The 22,129-nt window shown below is 41.3% G+C and overlaps 1 protein-coding gene across 2 annotated transcripts in view; it reads left to right on the top strand.

Annotated features, from left to right (window-relative positions):
• LOC124711315 (cation-independent mannose-6-phosphate receptor) overlaps positions 1-22,129 on the top strand; it is a 640,574-nt gene that overhangs the window by 132,205 nt on the left and 486,240 nt on the right. For both annotated transcript variants that reach the window (XM_047241343.1, XM_047241335.1), the window contains exon 11: positions 12,747-13,030. In XM_047241343.1, coding sequence (XP_047097299.1) covers positions 12,747-13,030 — 284 coding nt within the window. The remainder of the gene's footprint in view (positions 1-12,746; positions 13,031-22,129) is intronic.

A 22,129-nucleotide genomic window follows, 5' to 3' on the forward strand; every position in this document is an offset into this window, starting at 1 on the left:
TGTATATATAGAGGGAAACATTCCACGTGGGAAAATAATATCTAAAAACAAAGATTCTGTAACTTACCAAACGAAAGCGTTGGTATGTTGATAGAAACAATAACAAACACAAACACACACACAAATTTCAGGTTTTCGCAACCCACGGTTGCTTCATCTGGAAAGGGGGAAGGAGAGGGAAAGACGAAAGGATGTGGGTTTTAAGGGAGAGTGTAAGGAGTCATTCCGATCCTGGGAGCGGAAAGTCTTACCTTGGGGGGAAAAAGGGACAAGTACACACACACACACACACACACACACACACACACACACACACACACACACCCACCCGCACATAACAGCACCTGTAAGACTTGTTTCATAGGATGTGGAGGACGCATAAATTGGCCAGCCCGTTCTCCTGACCTTACACCTCTGGACTTCTTTCTGTGGGGTACGTTAAAGAAGAATGTGTACCGTGATGTGCCTACAACCCCAGAGGATATGAAACAACGTATTGTGGCAGCCTGCGGCAACATTACACCAGATGTACTGCGGCGTGTACGACATTCATTATGCCAGAGATAGCAATTGTGTGCAGCAAATGATGGCCACCACATTGAACATCTATTGGCCTGACATGTCGGGACACACTCTATTCCACTCTGTAATTGAAAACCGAAACCATGTGTGTACATGTACATCACCCCTCATGGTAATGTACATGTGTGTCAGTGAAAAAGACCAATAAAAAGGTGTTAGCATGTGGACATAATGTGCTGTTCCAGTCTCTTCTGTACCTAAGGTCCATCACCGTTCCCTTTGGATCCCTACGTAATTCGGTGCTCTCCAATACACACGATCGAACAGCGGAGGAGTGGTACTCAAGCATCAACTTTAGGTTACAGTATCTCCGTATGTAATTAATATTTTTACAATGCAACAAGTGACACTGATTACGTATTTGTTTATAGGTTCAGATGTGCTAACAAAACTAACGTGGTTCCATTTAAAAAAACGTAGGTTTGTGTTAAAAAACATACTTCCGTGCATTTTTGTATGGTTTGTATTAAACAATTACACTAGTCCCTCTACACATGTTCGGTCTGTGAAATCGGTTCGTCAGTGATGTGACTTACGAAACGAAAGCGCTGGCAGGTCGATAGACACACAAACATACACACAAAATTCAAGCTTTCGCAACCAACGGTTGCTTCATCAGGAAAGAGGGAAGGAGAGGGAAAGACGAAAGGATGTGGGTTTTAAGGGAGAGGGTAATTCCAATCCCGGGAGCGGAAAGACTTACCTTATGGGGAAAAAAGGATGGGTATACACTCGCACACACACCCATATCGAACCACACATACACAGGCACAAGCAGACATTTGTAAGGGGAAAGAGTTTTGGCAGAGATGTCAGTCGAGGCAGAAGTACAGAGGCAAAGATGTTGTTGAAAGACAGGTGAGGTATGAGCGGCGGCAACTTGAAATTAGCGGAGGTTGAGGCCTGGCGGATAACAAGAAGAGAGGATATAGTGAAGGGCAAGTTCCCATCTCCGGAGTTCGGACAGGTTGGTGTTAGTGGGAAGTATCCAGATAACCCGGACGGTGTAGCACTGTGCCAAGATGTGCTGGCTGTGCACCAAGGCATGTTTAGCCACAGGGTGATCCTCATTACCAACAAACACTGTCTGCCTGTGTCCATTCATGCTTGTGGACAGTTTGTTGCTGGTTCATTCCCACATAGAAAGCTTCACAGTGTAGGCAGGTCAGTTGGTAAATCACGTGGGTGCTTTCACACGTGGCTCTGCCTTTGATCGTGTACACTTTCCGGGTTACAGGACTGGAGTAGGTGGTGGTGGGAGGGTGCATGGGACAGGTTTTACACTGGGGGGGGGGGGGGCGGTTACAAGGGTGGGAGCCAGAGGGTAGGGAAGGTGGTTTGGGGATTTCATAGGGATGAACTAAGAGGTTACGAAGGTTAGGTGGACGGCGGAAAGACACTCTTGGTGGAGTGGGGAGGTTTTCATGAAGGATGGATCTCATTTCAGGGCAGGATTTGAGGAAGTCGTATCCCTGCTGGCTATTGGACAGATGGAGGTCAACGTCAACGTCAAGGAAAGTGGCATGGGATTTGGAGTAGGACCAGGTGAATCTGATGGAACCAAAGGAGTTGAGGTTGGAGAGGAAATTCTGGAGTTCTTCTTCACTGTGAGTCCAGATCATGAAGATGTCATCAATAAATCTGTACCAAACTTTGGGTTGGCAGGCCTGGGTAACGAAGAAGGCTTCCTCTAAGCGACCCATGAATAGGCCAGCTTCACACGTCCGTCCACATCAAACCCACCAACAAGCAACAGTACCTCCCCATCATGACAGCTTGCCACCCTTTCCACATCAAATGGTCCCTTCCCTACAGCCTAGGTCTTTGTGGCAAACGAATCTGCTCCAGTCCGGAATCCCTGAACCATTACACCAACAATCTGAAAACAGCTTTCGCATCCCGCAACTACCCTCCCGACCTGGTACAGAAGCAAATAACCAGAGCCACTTCCTCATCCCCTCAAACCCAGACCTCCCACAGAAGAACCCCAAAAGTGCCCCACTATGGACGGGATACTTTCCGGGACTGGATCAGACTCTGAATGTGGCTCTCCAGCAGGGATACGACTTCAACAAATCCTGCCCTGAAATGAGATCCATCCTTCATGAAATCTTCCCCACTCCACCAAGAGTGTCTTTTTGCCGTCCACCTAACCTTCGTAACCTCTTGGTTCATTCCTATGAAATCCCCAAACCACCTTCCCTACCCTCTGGCTCCTACCCTTGTAACCGCCCCCCAGTGTAAAACCTGTCCCATGCACCCTCCCACCACCACCTACTCCAGTCCTGTAACCCGGAAGGTGTACACGATCAAAGGCAGAGCCACGTGTGAAAGCACCCACGTGATTTACCAACTGACCTGCTTACACTGTGAAGCTCTCTATGTGGGAATGACCAGCAACAAAGTGTCCATTCCCATGAATGGACACAGGCAGACAGTGTTTGTTGGTAATGAGGATCACCCTGTGGCTAAACATGCCTTGGTGCACGGCCAGTACATCTTGGCACAGTGTTACACCATCTGGGTTACCTGGATACTTCCCACTAACACCAACCTGTCAGAACACCGGAGATGGGAACTTGCCCTTCAGTATATCCTCTCTTCTCGTTATCTGCCAGGCCTTAACCTCCTCTAATTTCCAGTTGCCGTCGCTCATACCTTACCTGTCTTTCAACAACATCTTTGCCTCTGTACTTCTGCCTCGACTGACATCTCTGCCGAAACTCTTTGCTTTTACAAATGTCTGCTTGTGTCTGTGTATATGCGGTTCGATATGAGTGTGTGTGCGAGTGTATACCTGTCCTTTTTTCCCCATAAGGTAAGTCTTTCCGCTCCCGGGATTGGAATGACTCTTTACCCTCTCCCTTAAAACCCACATCGTTTCGTCTTTCCCTCTCCTTCCCTCTTTCCTGATGAAGCAACCGTTGGTTGCGAAAGCTTGAATTTTGTGTGTATGTTTGTGTTTGTTTGTGTGTCTATCGACCTGCCAGCGCTTTCGTTTTGTAAGTCACATCATCTTTGTTTTTAGATATATTTTTCCCAGGTGGAATGTTTCCCTCTATTATGTGTGTGTGTGTGTGTGTGTGTGTGTGTGTGTGTGTGTGTGTGCAAACAATGGATTTTAACAACAAATTGTTAGTATTGATTCTCAGAGTATTTGTGCAAGTTATCTGTTGCGTGGGTAATCATCGTGGTCTCACTTCATCAACATGGTGTCTGTGATACATGAATAGCTGGCTGCACCAGTGGACTTCCATTATAGGCCATTTCTGTGGGTATCTCTAAATGGATTGGGCCTGCTGATCTCAAGCCCATAATTTCCCACTAATGTGTGGGCCCTGCCTGTTTGATCTAGTCTCAGCAATCTGCCCGCAGGCCAGGTCTGTCTGTGTGTGGCGCAATGCGGTGAATTTTCATGGTTTATCCATGGACCCAGAACTGCGGTGCTCCTTGGCAGGCTGGAGGCCACAGGTATTGGATTTCAGGAATTGCGACTGTCTCACCACAAGTTCATTGTACAGTGCAGCAATTTATAGACTTTTTTTTTATTCTAGTACATTTTAGCACTTCAAAAGTAGTTTATATGTCAAAGTATGGACGATAAGAAGAAGAAGGAAATTGTGGCAGTTTGTATGCTATGTACTCATGTATTTCTTGAAAGAAATATCACACAATACCTGTAGAATAATAGACGTAACACAGTGGGTTATAACCGACAATAACAAGCAACATTTTATTGGCGGTCACCTATAGTGTTGGTATACGCAACTCTTTCCACACCTTATACTTTTAATTCAAAAGGCCTACTTTTTTCTGAAAGCAGTGAAGGTATTTTAAATCTGTCTTGCGACTCCAACAAAATGCGTATTTTTGTCATCAAATGTGTTTTGCTTTATTGAAATAAAATAACATCAGTGGTCTTAATGAATCATATATACCATTTGGCTTGCTGTCTCCATCTGAAAACAGTTCATTACAAAAGATGTTGCTGTTTGTTTTTAACATTTTTGCTCGGACGTTTTGAAACAGAGAATTCGTCACATTTTTTGTTAACTTATGTCTTTACTTACTCTTGAGATCTCAAAATTTGTCAATGAAAAAATGGAAATATCAGTGAATTTCACTTGGGGAAACTTGTGACAACCCTGACAATATATTAAGTAAGGTTTGAACAATGAACCAGAGCTGGCACCCAGGTAAATTGTCCAAATCGATTAATTAGTTTTGCAAAAGATGTTAATTGTGCTGAAATTAATGCTCAGCTAATGACATATTTGAGTGTGCACCTTTTGGATTTTATATGCAAAAAAACTTTTTCCTGTGAGATTTTTGAAGTGCACCGCTTCTATACCTAAACTTGTACGAATCAGTTCGAACTTTGCACTAAAGTAGATAAATGGATAAACTCAAAACCAAATTTTTTTATGCAGTAACCTGTATCTGTTGTCGAGGTACGATGGTTTAAAGTCGAGCTAAATGTAACATATAAATTTGATTCTAATGTGAATTGAATGTATGGAAACAGTTTGAAGTGATTCAGATAGATAAAAAATGTGTTCTTGAGATAACATTGAAAACTCACTTTGAAAAATTGGTCTTCATTCTGAGTTCACGAGCAAAAAACGCATTTTTTGGTGAGGTTTTTTGTGTGTGCCACTGATATGTTTTAAACTTCTGCCAACCAGTTGAAATTTTGTAAGAAAATAAACAAATACATATAAATAATGGTCATCCTGTGTTTCATGAAAGTTGTATATGTTACCACAATGCAAACATCATTGTTCAAAAGAGAAAAAGAACGTTACTGTATCAGTTGTCACCCATGTCAACAAAAATTTGCATCGATTGCCAAGCTGTGGCGGTCTGGTGTCAAAATTATGGTAGAGTAAAACTTGGAAACCAGAATGAAAAATGCTCCTACCAATGTACTTAAAAAGGCGAATATGTCCTGGGGAGAGTTATGGATGTAAAAGAAGGGAACTAGCTTTTCGATTTATCTGGCAGCTTCACAAACATTTAAATTAAAACATCTTACCATATTTACACTTCTTTGCGAGTTAACCCTACTTCCCCAACTCTCGTAGCTGCAAGTGTTGGCACACCTGCATCTTACAATTTACAGGCTAAAATCCCTGACCCTGCACCCAGAATCTAGAAGATTCGCCAACCATAGTAAACAATATATAATTTCATGTGATTGAAAAGCATGCATGTAATAGTCAAATTATTTTTTTTTTTTTTTTTTTTTTTTTTTTTTTTTTTTTTTTTTTGGGGGGGGGGGGGTTATGGGGCTGGATTAAGAGGGCAAATAAGTCAGATGTTTTGATTTAAAATGTCTTCAAAGCTGCCAGATAAGTCAAAAAGCTAGTTCCCTTCTTTTACATACTTAATTATGCCCAGGATATATTTGCCTTTTTTGTGCTATGATAGGATCTGTTTTCTACTTCAGTGTTGATATTTCCAAGCAACTCTCATGTTTCCTGTACGAATTCTTCTTTCTTCAGTCTACTTCGTGCTCGGTCTTGTGGTGACTTCATTCTCTGGCAATACTTCCCATTTACTAACTTGTTAGCTACATGAACTTTTGTTGAAGATATCTGTTGGACTTAAATGAACCTTATTGTTCTTTTTTATCTACTGGATCCAGGAGATGATTTTGTATTCTTGTGTGTATGTTGCAACTTAGTGAGCGAGTCTCATTGTTGAAATTCTGTGTAGTTGGTATTCATCATCTGTTCTTTTGGGGTCAAGTATCTTTCTGACAATTTTGCATTCATCCTTTAGAATATCTTACAGATCACCTTTTGTGTGGAGTGTTAGCATTTCACTGTGTACAGGGCTTCAGGCTTGATAACTGTGTTAATAGTGTCCGATTTTCGTGTGTATGGACATACATTTTTGTTGCACATTTTGTTGATTTACTGTAAGAACTCCCGAGTTTTTGTATATAAATATTCTGTGCCATTTTCTCTCCACCTTTATTGCCAAGGATTTCACCCATTTACTTGAAGTATCGAACTGCCTCATTATGTCCATATTTTGTGATCATTTTTGAGTAGCATGTGTACTTAGTTTTTTGGAGGCTTCTTTCACTACATTCCTTCAGAGTTTCTTTCTGTTTGCTTGCTATTGTCTCATTGTATGTTAGTATTGCCAGATCATCTGTGAAACTAGGCAAGAAATTTGAATGTCACTTTTAGGCTTCTTTCCTCGCTATACGGATTTCCAATTGTTTCAGTTTTTAAATTTTTTCCCCACTTTTGGACATCTTGTCCAAGACCTCATTAAAAGAGGCTGGGTGACAGACGTCGTCATCATTCATGCTAGTGGCGAGATTGGATTGAGCAAAGGTTGGGAATTTGTATGGATGCTGATAACCGCCCAGTTGAGCGCCCAACAATCCAGTCATCATCATCATCATCATCATCATCATCATCATCTTATGTTGTGAATTTTGTATTTCTTCTGACACACCCTTTAGTTTTTTTGAAGAAGCATTATAGTGAAATGGTCATTCATTTAGTCAGTGAAGTTGAGCAATAGTTCAGTGGACATAAATTGTCATCTAATCGACAGGTTTTGTTGGTCTTGTTTTATAATGTACAGGAAGGGAAATCAACTGTCAGTGAAAGTGATGATGTAATCTCGCGTGAAAGTGTGGTATTATGGGAGAAGGCTAGGATTCCTGCAAGAGCTCTACCTAATTATACAAAGAAAATTACAGAATTGTATTTAGAGTGGCGCAATCTGCAAAAAAGTGCACGTATAAAGACGAACACTCACAAAGAACGGGAACGGAAGTTTCCACAAACCTAAATAACCATTTTGATGTTGCCCATACTAATGCTTTGAACATGATAAAAATAGTAGAGGATAAGCTCCTTTTATCATATCAGAGGGAACTCAGCTGTAGAGGTAATCATGGAGGTGTTGACTGGAAGTTGGCAACAAAAGAGAAAAGGATGAGGATTTTAGTGATGAAAGAGGAATCATGGAGGGTGAACGGTAATACAGATCATGTTTTTGGAAACTGCTACTGATTCACCCGAAGAAACTGTTGGTACTTTTATAGACCCATCCGTGAGTTCAGCTTCAATGTCTCATAGTAATGCAACCATAGATGAAAATAAGATAAATTTAAAAAAGGAAAACAAACATGGAAGAAGATGTTTTACGAAATCAAAAATAGCGGCTGTTTCAGACAGGGCTTAGGGCATAATGTTGATGCAATAGCGATTAATCATTGCTCTATTCAAAGATGTCGGGGAGTTTAGAAAGAAACAGGCAGAAATGGCAGTTTGGAATGCCAGAAACGTTTGGGGACTGGACAAGAAAGTTTGTTGTGAGACCATTGCATCCAGCACTGGTCATTTCAGTGGAGCTGTTACTTTGCTGGAACAGTTGGTTGGAAGAGAGCTGTTGTTTTTTATCTTACTGCCGTCATCACGTACATGAACTACTATTATGGAGTGTGTTTGAAAATGAGTTATTTATGTGGGCAGTTAGTCCCAATGTAACATTTTTGGAAAAAAAACTTGGGAGAAATGGAATGACATGGGGAGGCACATTATGAAGAAGAACTGAAGATTTACATGAGGCTTTCAGCGATGTCGAAATTGCCGAAGCACGCAACTTCTTCCAAAAACTACTGAAAGAACACCACCTGGAAAAATTATTAGTTTGATTTCAGTGAATTGTGCATCATGTTTCTGTGGTCACCTGTGGGGTTGAATCTGTAAGACTGCCTGGAGCTTTGCAAGATGAATGGTCAAAAGAATTTATTCATTGAATATGTTGCTCTTTCATTCTCGGGTATTTCAAAGTGTTAGTGAATTGGATGGCCCGAACAACACTTGTTTGTGGAAAAAGAATATGCAAAATGGTGGTTTCTGGGTTTATCAGCAATCGGCACAATGTACATGACTTGTACCTTTTGAAGGGATTAAAACTGTGCAATAAAGTAACTGTAGGGGTTTCGTCGAGTGCTCTAAAAACATTGCCAGTGCACTTAAAGTATTTGAATGAAGAGATTTGTATGTTAACATCCTTTGATCACAATGTTAACCATGATACTAAAACCCGTATGATTAGAAATGTGCAGCGAGAAACTTTACGGGTCAGGAGGAGGTACACTCATCTTACCTGTTGCAGCTATAAAACTTTTTGCTAAGTTTATAAATTTAGATTTAGCACTTTTGCATAAGGCTATTCAGACTGCATCAAAATATTTACTAACAGTGTGTGCTTTGAATCTCTGTTATTTCAGGTAAGGAAATTGATGAGTTCATTTCAGCAGGAGTTTGCACATGTTGAAAAAGTTAAGCATAGATTTAAATTTCTTAAATAACTTTCTTATTTCTTGGGTTTCAAACACTACATACCTTATTGCCAAATAGACTATGAAATCTTAAGGTAATAAATGATATGGCATAGAGAGGTACGAAGTTAATGCAAAATTCCAGTGGACTATTAATGGCCAATTAAAAACAAAAAGAATTCATATTTCAGTGTGTGCAGGATCGCGAGAGGCAGTATCCTAATTGTAAAAACAATACACTGAAAAGAAAATTGTGCTAGAACTAGTATTGATTTATGCTGCATTCACACTATTTGTATGCTACGATACATAGTAATACTTAATAAATTAATGGTAAATCCAGGATGGAATGTAACAATATTGTGGAAAGGAAAGTTGCTACTCACTATATAGCGGAGATGCTGAGTCGCTGATAGGCACAACAAAAAGACTGTCACAAGTATAGTTTTTGGCCAGTACGGTCTTTGTCAAAATTAGACGACAAACAAACACATACACATTAACGCAAACCCAACTCGCACACACATGACTGCAGTCTCAGGCAACTGAGTATATTGATAGTAATACTTAAATTTATTCCATTTTAATATTTCTAAGCATATTTGCGAAACATATACAGAGTGATTTCCATTGTTAATGCCAATGGAAAAAAATACTCACTTTTTTCAGTATTTAATTCTTATGCAGATATTTAAGCCTGTTGCATGGGTTAACATTAATTAATTGTGATGGAATTTGGTACATTATCAAAGCATCCAAAAGTAAAAAATAAGGGGGGCATGTCCTCAAATCACTTGACACTTTTTTTGCAACCCCGATTTAAGGAGTTGTCACATTGCACTCTATCCAGAACCACTTGCAGTGTCATCACTTCCATCAAGCAGTAATCTAGGAGTAGTTTTCTTCTGTGCTCTTCCTTTATCAAGTTCGTGCTTCCATGTATTGCTAAGTGCATAACCAGTGTCTCTATTGAAGTGTTTACCACAGAATATACTTTCCACTGCTTCTCCAGTCATACAGTCACAATAGTTCGATGCATAGGCCAGCATTCTCATATGTTCAAACAAGATGTTGTGTTTATTTAACAGGCTGTTCTTGGCTTTGGCCTCCGCTGATTTTTTCCAAATTCCTGTACTTCAGGTGATGCTGACATCCAACACAGTGATGAGCAACAGTCTTACAGATTGACCCAAGTAACTGCTGCCAGACATGCAAGGAATATTAGAAATCCCTATCTCTTTCAGGCTGAGAGTATCTTTAATAACATATCCTTAATTTTTATGTTTGGGCAAAACACTGATCTGATTCCTTGCCTATGTAGGACTTCACCTACCTTACTAGTTGTTGCATCATAGAATGGAAGCCACACTACATGTAGATCCTCCTGGCTTCGTTGAACGGCATCATGTATCTGTTTCCTCAACAGCATTGACCTAATATCATAGACTGATATCTGTTCCTGTTGAACACCGTCGTTGGATGGTTCATCTCAGAGCCAAGGTGCTTGTTTTCCAAACTCATACTGGCTCTGTGGTCTAGGACGTTCAGCATGGCTGTCTTCTGATTTACAAATGATAGAGTGCAGCAATCAGTCATCCTTTTTTGCAGGTGTTATTTGGCAAATCTAGATTTCGGCTAGTGCCTAGCCATTATCAGTGCACTATTTCATAGTATCAGTGCATGTCAGTTCCCTGTTGTCCGGGCACCTGTCATAGTTCTATCAAGGCTACTGTTGATATACAGTAGTCTTGAAAGAACTGTGACATCGGTGTCCCATCCCTAGTGAATTAGACAGAAACTGAAGTTGAGGGTAGCAAAGCAAAAGCTGAAATACATAACTCTGTTTTCAAATGTTCCTTTACAAAGGAATACCCAGGAGAATTGCCCCAATTTAATCCTCATACCACTGGAAAGATGAATGAAATAAGTATTAGTGTCAGTGATGTTGAGAAACAGCTGAAATCATTAAAACTGAACAAAGTTCCAGGGCCCGGTGAAATCCCTGTCAAGATTCTATACTGAATTAATGGCTGAGTTAGCTCTGCTTCTAACTATAATGTATTGTAGATCCTTCACAGGCCCAGTTCTTGGAAAAAACTGCAGGTCACATTCGTCTCCAAGAAGGGTGGTAGTAGTACTCCACAAAACTATTGTCCAGTATCTTTGAAATTGATTTGTTGTAGAATTGTAGAAAATAATGTGAGCTCAAACATAATGAGATATCAGAGTGAGCTTCTCAGTGCCAATCAGAATGGATCCAGAAAACATCGATCATGTGACACCAACTTGCATTTTTCTCACGTGACGTACTGAAAGCTTTGGATCAAGGCAATCTTGATTTCCGAAAAGCACTTGACTCAGTGCCACACCTACACTTACTGTCAAAAGTACAGTCGTGTAGTATATCAAGTGGAATTTGTGACTGTATGAGGACTTTTTGGTAGGAAGGACACAGCATGTTATCTTGAATGGAGTGTCAACATCAGAGGTAGAAGTAACTTTGGGTGTGCCTGAGGGAAGTGCGTTGGGGCCTTTGCTGTTTATGTTGTGTATTAATGATTTTGCAGACAATAGTAACATCAAGCTTTTTGCAGATGATGCAGTTATCTATCATGAAGTACTGAAAGAAGCTGCATAAATATTCAGTCAGATCTTGATAAGATTTCAAGGTGGTGCAAAGATTTGGAACTATCTTTAAATGTTCAGAAATGTAAAATTGTGCACTTCACAAAATGCACACACACAAAAGAAAATAGTATCCTGTGACTATAATATCAGTGAGTCACTGTTGGAATCAGTCAACTCGTACAAATACCTGACTGTAACACTCTGTAACGATATTATGAAATGGAATGATCATATGGGCTCAGTCGTGTGTAAAGCAGGTGGTAGACTTCAGGTTATTGGTAGAATACTGGGGAACTGCAATCAGTATACAAAGGAAATTGCTTACAAATCGCTCGTGCGACCCATTGATCCATGGGAGAGAGTCACAGAGATACTGGAGGGACAGAACTGGAAGATTCATGAAGACAAGATGAACTATCCCCAGGAAGTCTATTAACAAAGTTTCGAGGACCAGTTGTAAATGATGGTTTACCTCTTCCTGACATGTAACATGACATACGAACAGTGGTTATAAAAAGATTGTAACTTTCAGGAATCAGACATGGTGTCCTATGTTATTAATGAAAACAGTTTCAATACCAGCAGGAATTGTTACTGTCAGTTCATAGAGTTCTATCTCAAATGGTCGGAGTGCATAATGATTATGCTGTGGACAGTCTACTCTTCCTACATGACAACTGCAGTGTTAACAGAACTGAAAACATTCATTCCTGGGCTGACAAACTCTCAGGTGCGCTATTGCCCCTCAACTGGGCCACCAAATGACCTAATCTTAATCCCATAGAAAATGTCCAGGTCTATTTGAAACAACAGGTGAAACATAGCAATCAACATCTCAGCATGAAACATATCAGTTAACATCTCATCAGTTTGGGTGCTCTATGTGATCTAATCTTGAATGACTGTGTCCAGCTGAAAGTGCCTGGAGAAGTGCATGGACTCTCTTTCTCCCATGATTTGAGGCAATTATCAGTGCTTGAGGGGGTGTTGCATGGATTAGTGTGATATCTACAAAGCATACACTTGAGTAAAAGAAAATTGAGAACAATATTGTAAACAGATTGCTGTAGTCTGGAAAAAATGAACCACCTAATGGCATTTTTAGCAACCAATTATTCCTTTTCATGTTTTATTTTGTCCATAATTTGCTAACTATATAAATAATTATTGTCCGATTATTCTGTTATTATGTTGGTGAAATATTTAATTTAATTTACAGTTGTCAGATTCGTGCAAATTTCTCTTCATTTGGGAACTGCAACTGGCCTGCCCTTCGCATGAAGAATATCCATGCACAACAACAGATAAGGAAGGAAATGTTTATGATTTGAGTATTCTTTCGAATCCAGCCAGGAATTACAAAATTCTGAGGAAGACTGACACTGGAATGCTGAAATATCTTATAAATATATGTCGACCGTTGGTATTCAGCTATGGGGAGACATGCGAATATAGCTCTGGCATGTGCGAGTACAACATGTCTGAACCACTTATCTCAAACAAGTAAGTGAATATGCCTGTATGTACTTTGATTTTTTTATGTTTACAAAGTGAGTTTTTGTTGTGGTGCAGCCAGATGTATGTATGTCTGTTAATGATGACTCCTATATCACTAGCCTTACGAACATCAAACACTGGAAAGACCAGGGTGGAATAACAACAGTATTGAAATTGATAGATTTCTACTCACTATATAGAGGTATAGAGGTGGCATTGAGTTGCAGATGGCACGACAAACAGACTGTTATTTCGAGTTTTCGGCCCAAAAGGCCTTCCTCCGAAGTAGAACACACACACACACACACACACACACACACACACACACACACACACACGAAAAAACACGGGGCGGGGAGGGGAAGGGATAGCAGGGTAGTGGTTGGGTAAGGTTTAGTACTACTTGTTGGAGCATGTGGGGATGTGGTGGGGACAGGGTAGGGCTACTATGTGCAGCAGGGTGATTTGAGGGGGGAGGGGGGGGGGGGGGGAGTAAAGTAGGTCAAAAACAAGTGGTCGATGTGTTGGTGAAATAGAAGGCTGCCCTGCGCGATTAAAAAAAGCTCCCATTGGTAGGAAGGATCCAGATGGCACAGACTGTGAAGCAGTTATTGTGCCTGCCACAAGAGGTAGTAAAAGTGAGAATGTGATTCAGTTGCATCAGTCCTGGGTGGTAACGAGTCATGAGGGGAGTACTCACTTGTGGTTGGATAATGGGTATGCGGATATGGAATGGGTGGCACATGTTGAAGGGGAGCTATTGTTGATGGTTGGTAGGTTTGATATGGACAAAAGTACTCATGGGATCATCCTTGAAGTGGAGGTCAACATTGAGGAAGATGGCTTGTTGGATTGAGGAGGACCAGGTGAAGTGAATCGTGGAGGTGATTTTGAGGTTCTCGAGCAATGTGTGTAGGGTGTTGTCACCCTCAGTCCAGATCATGAAGGTTTCATCATTGAATCTGAACCAGGTGAGAGGTGTGGGTTCCTGGCTGGTTGGGAAGGTTTCCTCTAAATGGTCCATGAATAGGTTGGTATAGGATGGTGCCATGCAGGTGCTCATTGTTGTGCCATGGATTATTTGTAGATGATGACTTTAAAGGAGAAGTAATTGAGGGTGATCGGCTGTTTGTGGTGACCAGGAAGGACTTCGTAGGATTGGAGTCAGTTCGGGCATCGGGAGAGGTAGTGTTCAATAGCGTCAAGGCCATAGGAATGGGAGACGTTAGTGTAGACGAAGGCGACATCAACAGTAACAAGCAGGGCACCGTGTAGCAAAGGAACAGGAACTGTTGGGAATTGGTGGAGGAAATGGTTGGTGTCCTTTGCATAGCAAGGTAGGCTATGGGTAACAGGCTTAAAGTGTTGTCCCATGAGAATAGCGATTCTGTCGGGGAGGCACTGTAGCCGGTCACAATAGGGTGTCTTAAGTGGTTGGATTTGTGGACTTTAGGAAGCATGTAGAAGGTATGAGCGCAGGAATTGGTAGGAGTGAGGAGAGAGATAGACACAGGGAAAGGTTCTGACATGGGCGTAAGGATCTGAGGAGAGACCAGAGATTCTGTTGGGTTTCTGGAATGGTGTTGCTGGTGCAGGCTTTGTAGGTGTATGAAGCTAACAGCTGATGGAATCCCCTGCCCCGTCTTTGAAATGAGGAATATCCTACGCACTATCCTTCCACCCCTTTTACAATGGTATTCCATCGCACACCGAGCCTAGGCAATATCTATGTCCATCTGTACTCCATGTCTCCTCCCAAACTCCTGCCACATGGCTCATATTCTTGTAGATACAAGACCTGTCCCATACATCCTGTCACCACTATCTCATCCAGTCTGGTTACAAGCATCTATCCTAACAAAGGTAGGGCTACCTGTGAAAACAATCATGAAAACAATTATGTGATCTGTGAACTAAACTGTGACTACTGTGCTGCTTTCTGCATGAGTGTGGCAACTAATCAGCTGTCTGTCATCGAAATTCTGCAACAACCGTGTAACTTATGATGTTGTTTTATTTTCATTTGAAGGCTGCCAGTTTTAAGCACAATATGCATCTTTCCAATTAAACGAAAATGTCATATAGTGCCATTTAAGGCAGTACAGTATAAATCTGCTTTTATGTTCCCAAAATTAACATTTTCCCACTGTTTAAGACATTTTTTATCTGTCCCGGCATATTTCCTATGCACACAATGTCAATTTTCACCCGAATTTGCGTCAACATTTGCCTGCGATTTACACACTACGAAAAAATGTTTGTGGAAAAAGAATGTAACTGGCCTGATGTTGACCATCCAGTAGTGTTTACAAATATTATGTGGTTAAGTTTCTTAACACCAGGACACTCTATTCAGTGGATCTGAACCAGTAAATATGTAAAAGTTGGAACAATTCGTGCCATATCTCCCGCCGCTGCCGAGCTCTACTTGGCATGGTGGCTGATGGGAGTAACTAGGTTTGTTCAAATGAAGATATCATGACCAATCACAACCATTTCCAGACTGTCTCTACTGCGCAAATGCTGTTTCATGATTGTTGTGATCATTGTGACACCTTTGTCAAACCATATTTAGCGTGTTTCAACGTATGGCCACTGGGAGTGCTAGTTGACACCGTCATTCAATTTGTGTTTCTCAGATGTTTTATGTTTCTAGTTTAAATACAGTGACAGTTACATATTTTATTCATGCTGAGCAAAACGTGTTTCAAGAATTTATTCTCATTGTCAAGTACAGTATTTACTTATGCATTTTTTGTGACGTTACACAAACAAACAATGTGAGTGATAGTTTGTGCATGTGTGTGTGTGTGTGTGTGTGTGTGTGTGTGTGTGTGCATTTCTATGTAACTGATGAGGCACAATACCAGATAACCTCAAAAAGACGACTACAGTGCAAGAGATGCAGAACAACATATATTCAAACACCACACAAAATACTTAATATACATACTTGCACTTGACAACGAGAAAAAATTCTCGAAACGCTTCATGCTATGCATGAAAAAATATGTAACTAGTGCAGTATTTCATTATTTTAATAATGAATGGCAGCTGCAGGCTTTCAAAAACATCAATTATGACATACAAAAATTGAGTGAAACATTCCTACTTCCTAGACAGTTATTGGCTTCATTTAAATCAGCGGTGTTTTTTAGATAATAAACCTTCAGTAGATAATAAACTATGTCCCCGACAAGTCTTCTGGTGCCTGTTACGTACATATATCATACATAAAGTGCAAGGGGGTGTCCTATACTTAACTTTTACAGCTTAAAATGTTATTTCCCTCATTTTACATTTTCCCCACATTTTACACCATTTTTTTTTTGAAGTCCCTTGAAAAGTGTAAGGGGGGGGGGGGGGTGTTCACTGTATATGACATTTTTGTTTATTTGGAGAGATCCATATGGGGCCTGAAGATGGCATAGTGAAATACTGAAACTGGTAGCCTTCAAAACAAAATAAAGTAACATCTTAAGTTGCACGGCTGTTGGAGAATTTCATTGACATTGACAATTACTTAAGCAGCATATGTCCCCTATCATTGATGGATCAACAGTGAACCAGGTGTCTGGCCACATGAAAGGCCCTGACACACTGTGGCCAAGAGACAGCTGGACCACCCAATTTCTGAGCAGGCAGCCTAGCACAAGGACTGCTTCGCAGCCTGCTCCATCTGGATCCTTCCTACCAACATCACTTTCATTAACTGCATGGGTGGGAACTCACCCCGCAATAGCCTAAGTTTCCATAATGCCTCTCGTCTTGACTGTCATTACTCCCTGGCGTCCACCATCTGCCTTCCTCTTCCCTGCTCCCATTCCAGCACTATACAGCCTTCCATTCTGCCAGTACACCCACCAGCTTGTTTCACTTCTACCCCCCCCCAAAAATAAATAAATAAATAAATAAATAATCTCTCCACACTGCACAAAGCAGCACTACCCTGTCTCCACCACATCCCTGCATCCTCCCACAAGCAGTGCTACACCTACCTCGACCCTTCCTTACTATTCCTTTCCCTCCACGTCCCTTCCTACTTACCCACACTATATAGCTGCTCCAATCAGGTGCAATTGCTACTCGCAGTCTGGCTACAGTGGCCTGAGACATTGCTGATGTTTGATTGAGTTGTGTGTGTGTTTTTTCTAGTTTGGAGGAAGGCCATTTTGCCAAAAGCTTTAATGTATAACAGTCTTTTTGTGTGCATGTATGAGATTCAGCACCTTCTCCATATGGTGAGTAGCAATCTATCCAGTATAGCTATTAAAATGTTTGACTGGGCGAATGTTGCTGACTTAATGGTATGAAACCTGTAAATGGTCAGGGTAGCAGGAACTTTGTCAGCCAGTGGTAATTAGCCTGTGCCTGTCAGACATTTGATTTTGGTGCTGAATGAAGATACGGATCTGCAGGTTGCCTATTGTTGGTTGCCTTAAAGGGAGGCTCTGGTAGAGTAGATGCCGTAGTATTGCCAAAGGCATCTCAATTAGTAGTTGTTTTATGGACAAAACACAACAGTCGTCAGGCAAGGGAGGTGATCAGGAGAGCAGTGTTGGCCGGCTGTGATACTGATGTTTGTGCTCCCTCTCTTACAGTGTAGATATTTAACATGTTCAATAATAAGGGGTCTGTGCCTATTCATCATTACCAGTTTTGTCCACATTTATGGTATATGCAGTGCTTCGCCAGAAATGAAAGTGACAGAAGCCCTAGCTCCATGTGGCCAGGTGTTTAGAAAAAATAGCAATTTTAACCCTGGTTGGGCGACGTATGAAACATTTATGTTAGCATAGTTTCCAGGAAGAGGTTAGTGCAGTGGAATGAGTACAAAACAGTACTCAAAGGATCATGGGGTTGAGCCCCTGTGTGGGAACTATTTTTATTTTCAGTTTTTACATTATTTATACTGCAAATAAACTGAAGTAATGCTCAGTACATTGTATTTATTAATATTTTGATAAATGACATGAAAAGGAAAGCGAAAGGAAATTTTTGGGTTGCAAATGCATTTCCAGGAAGGGATTGTAAGGTGTGAATGAGAATTTTTTATTGTAAATGAGATACTTCTATTACTTTAAAGTTGCTGGTTTACACCACTTGCAGATGTGATATTCTTTGTAAAAGCAGTGAAAGGAGTAATTATCTAGGAAACAGAAAGACTAAGGAAATTCTGAGGACTTAAGAGCAGTTGAACTATTCGTTTATAAAAAGAAGAATGGAAGAATGCTACAAATCACTCTGAAAGTGAATGTTACAAATCACTCTGAGAGTCTACTTTGGAAAGAATCGGTTGTGGAGACGCATAAAGAAAGATGAAGGGTGTTGAATTGTTGTTATGTTTGTTGATTGATTGTAGCTACCTCTGGTACACTCACCGACCTCAGTAATCTAAATTGTTGTTCATGGGTTCTCGGGTTCCAGTTTTTTTGGCCCCCCCCCCGAATGCCTGTTTCTGAGTGCTATGGGCTATAATGTGATGTGTTCATAATAATTTATCATATAACTGTGAATTCACACAAAATCAACATTCATTTTCTTTTAAATGCATTAAAAGTGTAATTGTATTAAAAGTATAAATACAAAGCTGTATTTGATCATGCATGCTTTGTAGATCAGTTCTGAATATTCAGGCTTTGGCTCTTTTATACTGATTTCAGTGCAAAATAGTACTTGTCAACTTTCTTGCTGGGCTCCGTCGAGCCAGGTTAGCGGGAATTTATGGAAGATCTAGGCCCCAAGTTAGAACATACTTCATTATCTCCAAAGTGATTCACATTTATTAAACATTTTTTAAAAAAATAATAGTAAAACACAATGATAGCAAAACGATACCAGGCTAACACAATGGTTTGAATCACAGACTCAAAATTTGACATAGCCCCTTAAGAGACTTGAAAAGTTTTGAAGGTCAAATGAAATAATGACTAGCACAAATTTAGTAATGGGTAAAATGTTTAAACAAGTTTAAATGTGCAAACTAACACAATGGTTTAAAATAACAGATCAAATTTTTACACAGTTTTTTTTTAAGTCAACAAATTTAAGTGATACAAGGGTCAGCAAAAGGCCCGGCTGAGTAAGGAAAACTTAATGCAGAAAGGGCACCACACCAAAAGGGATCCGAGCCAAATGACAAAAGAAAAACTCAAACTCTGAAAGGAATTAGGTGCACGTGAACAAGAGAAGAAAAAATTAACTTATACAACAGTCACCATACTGTAGAACAGCAGTGACAAGTCCCAAATACTGACCAGTAATATGAAGCTGCCATTGTGCTGTCAGGCCTGGTCAATTACATGCATAGACTGCAGAAACAGTAGCTGACCCATCAGGCAACAGCAGGGTGCTTGTAAAATTAGCACCACGCGACAAGAAGATGCCTAGAACCACCATCAGGTCAATTAGTTCAGTAATAAATTTTAGCAAATAACTGCCGGAATAAGAAATCCAGAATAAGTTACAACAACACTCCTCAAATGGCTATTAACAGATTGAAAATTTTAAGAATAGTACAGCTTAAACACTGGCGAGAACCAAGAACAAGTATGTTAACATAACCAAGCTACAAACATAGTTAAGTAGTTTTTAAATAACAATTTGAACTTCGCTTCTAAGTTGAAATCCTGTTTCTATAAATAATATGACAGCTCACAAACCCACACAGACTCAAAAGAATCAGGTAAGTAATCTCACCTTACAACACCCAAGGGTGGCAACACAGAAGATTTCACAGCTCCCCGTCAGTGCACCCGGTATAGGAGGAGAAAGCGTTTGCACCTACAGTGTATAAAGCTATTTGTAATATAGCTATTACTACAAAGAGCGGAGTAGGTGCTCAATTTATTCTGAATTGTCCTTTAGTGTTTTATGGATGCGTACTGAATTTGACATTTACCAATGCTGATGCTAGTGCATGTGGTAATGGTTGGATTACTGTGACTCTAGTGCGTGGTGGTAAAGTGGAGGCTGTATCAGGGCTGGAGACTTTTAACAGCCGAGAAGTTATTGCACAGAGGTGGGCAGGCTTAAGCAGTTTCTATAAGTGATATAGACCACACTGTGGCTGATGCAAACTTCCCAGAAAGCACAAATTCAAAACTCACAAAAGAATCACATTGGGCAGGGCAGTAATAACAGGCCTACTAATGCCGCCAAAATAGATCACACAACATGTCCCGACAACAGGAAACAGGTGCCCATTCATAGTAGTGGAATAATCTAATCATAATCAAAGTTCTTCCCGTTGCAACAGGTTACTCAGAGTGAATTGGTCAAGACACTGATCACTGGCATGTGACAACAGACATTCGCTCTGACTGACTTCCTTCTTCCACTTTTCCCAGTGACTGTCCATTTCCCACTCACTCACCTCACAAGCATTTCAAACCAGAAGATGTGATGCAAGAGCACTGCCCAGCTAACAAAGGGATAACGAGCTAGAAATATGATATACAGATCACAATACTCCCAGAGGGCTCATCACTCTATGGTGAGCTTGTGCTTGGGTACATGGGACCCTAGCCTTTCCAGCATGTTTTCCATTTCCATGCTGCAAGTCTGTCCTTTTGGGAATGTGTACTGAAGTTTCAGTAGTCTGACATCAGAACAGTCCTTCCACTGACACTCCTCCCTCCCCTCCCCCTCCCCCCCCACCCCCACCCCCACCCCCACCCCCACCCCCACCCCCACCCCCACCCCCACCCCAATCTACTGACCTTCCCCTGCTTCAGCATTGTTTTTTCTTCCCCTCTCTGTACGCTCCTGAAACCCGGTCCACATGTCTGATGCGTAATGGTGACTGAGTAACATGTAATTCCCAGCCCCGGATTGTCAGGTGGTTTTGCATGTACCCCCTGGCACAGGCCTGATCCAGGGTGAGGTGATTGCCTGAGCTGTTACCTTCTCAAATTGCCAGTTGGCCCCCCACTCAAGAGTTCTGGAGGTGTGACATGAGGTGTGAACAATAAGCTGAGATGGGCGAGCATCTGAGGAGTTGGGGGGGGGGGGGGGGGGGGGGGCAGTTGGAAGGAGCGTGCCATCGGAGATGATACTGGCAATTATGGGGGATTTTCTCTCAATGGGCCAAACACCATCTTGGTTTGTGTCTTCTAAACGTAAACGGAATGAGGCTAAAGATTCCAAGAATCTTCCAGGTGTACCTCAGTTCCTCGTGGTATCGCGAACTGAAGGAGGTCAGTCCTTTCGTACGGTTAATCCATTTAATATTCAGAAAGGTGTTGATGCAGTTGCAGGCCCTGTGAAATCCTGCTCTTGTTTACGTAATGGCACTTTGCTTTTGGATACCAATTGTGATTTTCAAGCCCAACAACTGCTTGCAGCTTCGCTCTTCCACAGCTATCCTGTGTGCCAAAGCCTGTCAAATGCTGAATTCTTCATGTGGTGTAATTTACACTAGGATGCTCGATGGTCTGACTGAGGATGAAATCCAAACATACCTCTCTGATCAGGGCATTACTGCAGTCCATCGGGTAATGAAGAAGGTTGATGCAACCTTAGTGCCTACTCGCACTCTTTTTCTTATTTTTGGTAGAGTAGTGCTTCCATCAAAGATCAGAGCAGGCTATGAAGTCATCACGGTCCGATTATAAATTCCAAACCTGATGGGCTGCTACCAGTGTCAACATTACTACCACATGTGACTGTCATGTCGAATCACGGCCAGATGTGTTACTTTTGGTGTTCACGAGTCCGATTGCCCACCTCCTCCTCTCCACTGCATCAATTGCAGTGGTGACCATGCAGCCTCATCCCAAGAATGTCCCGTGTGTTTTGATGAGCAGACTGTCCGGGAGATTCGGGTGAAGTGCCTTAGCCTGCTACTCTCAATTTGCTGGCTAGTCGCAAGCCCTGTGTTTCACCGTCTGGCACTTACAGTAGAGTTCTTGCTATGCCTTGCTCCAGGAAGGATACGGCCATACAAACTTCTGACCTCATATTCAGCACAGCCATTATGAAATCACCAAGTGTCATGGTAGTATCTCTGTCTCTTCCTCCAGCTTTACAGGAAGCCACCAAATCTTCGCCCCCGACGGCGAAATCACCCGCTACACAACCGGTGGACTGGAAAGGACGTAAAGG

Source organism: Schistocerca piceifrons, chromosome 1 (assembly GCF_021461385.2).
Source record: "Schistocerca piceifrons isolate TAMUIC-IGC-003096 chromosome 1, iqSchPice1.1, whole genome shotgun sequence".
Classification (NCBI taxonomy): Eukaryota; Metazoa; Arthropoda; class Insecta; order Orthoptera; family Acrididae; genus Schistocerca; species Schistocerca piceifrons.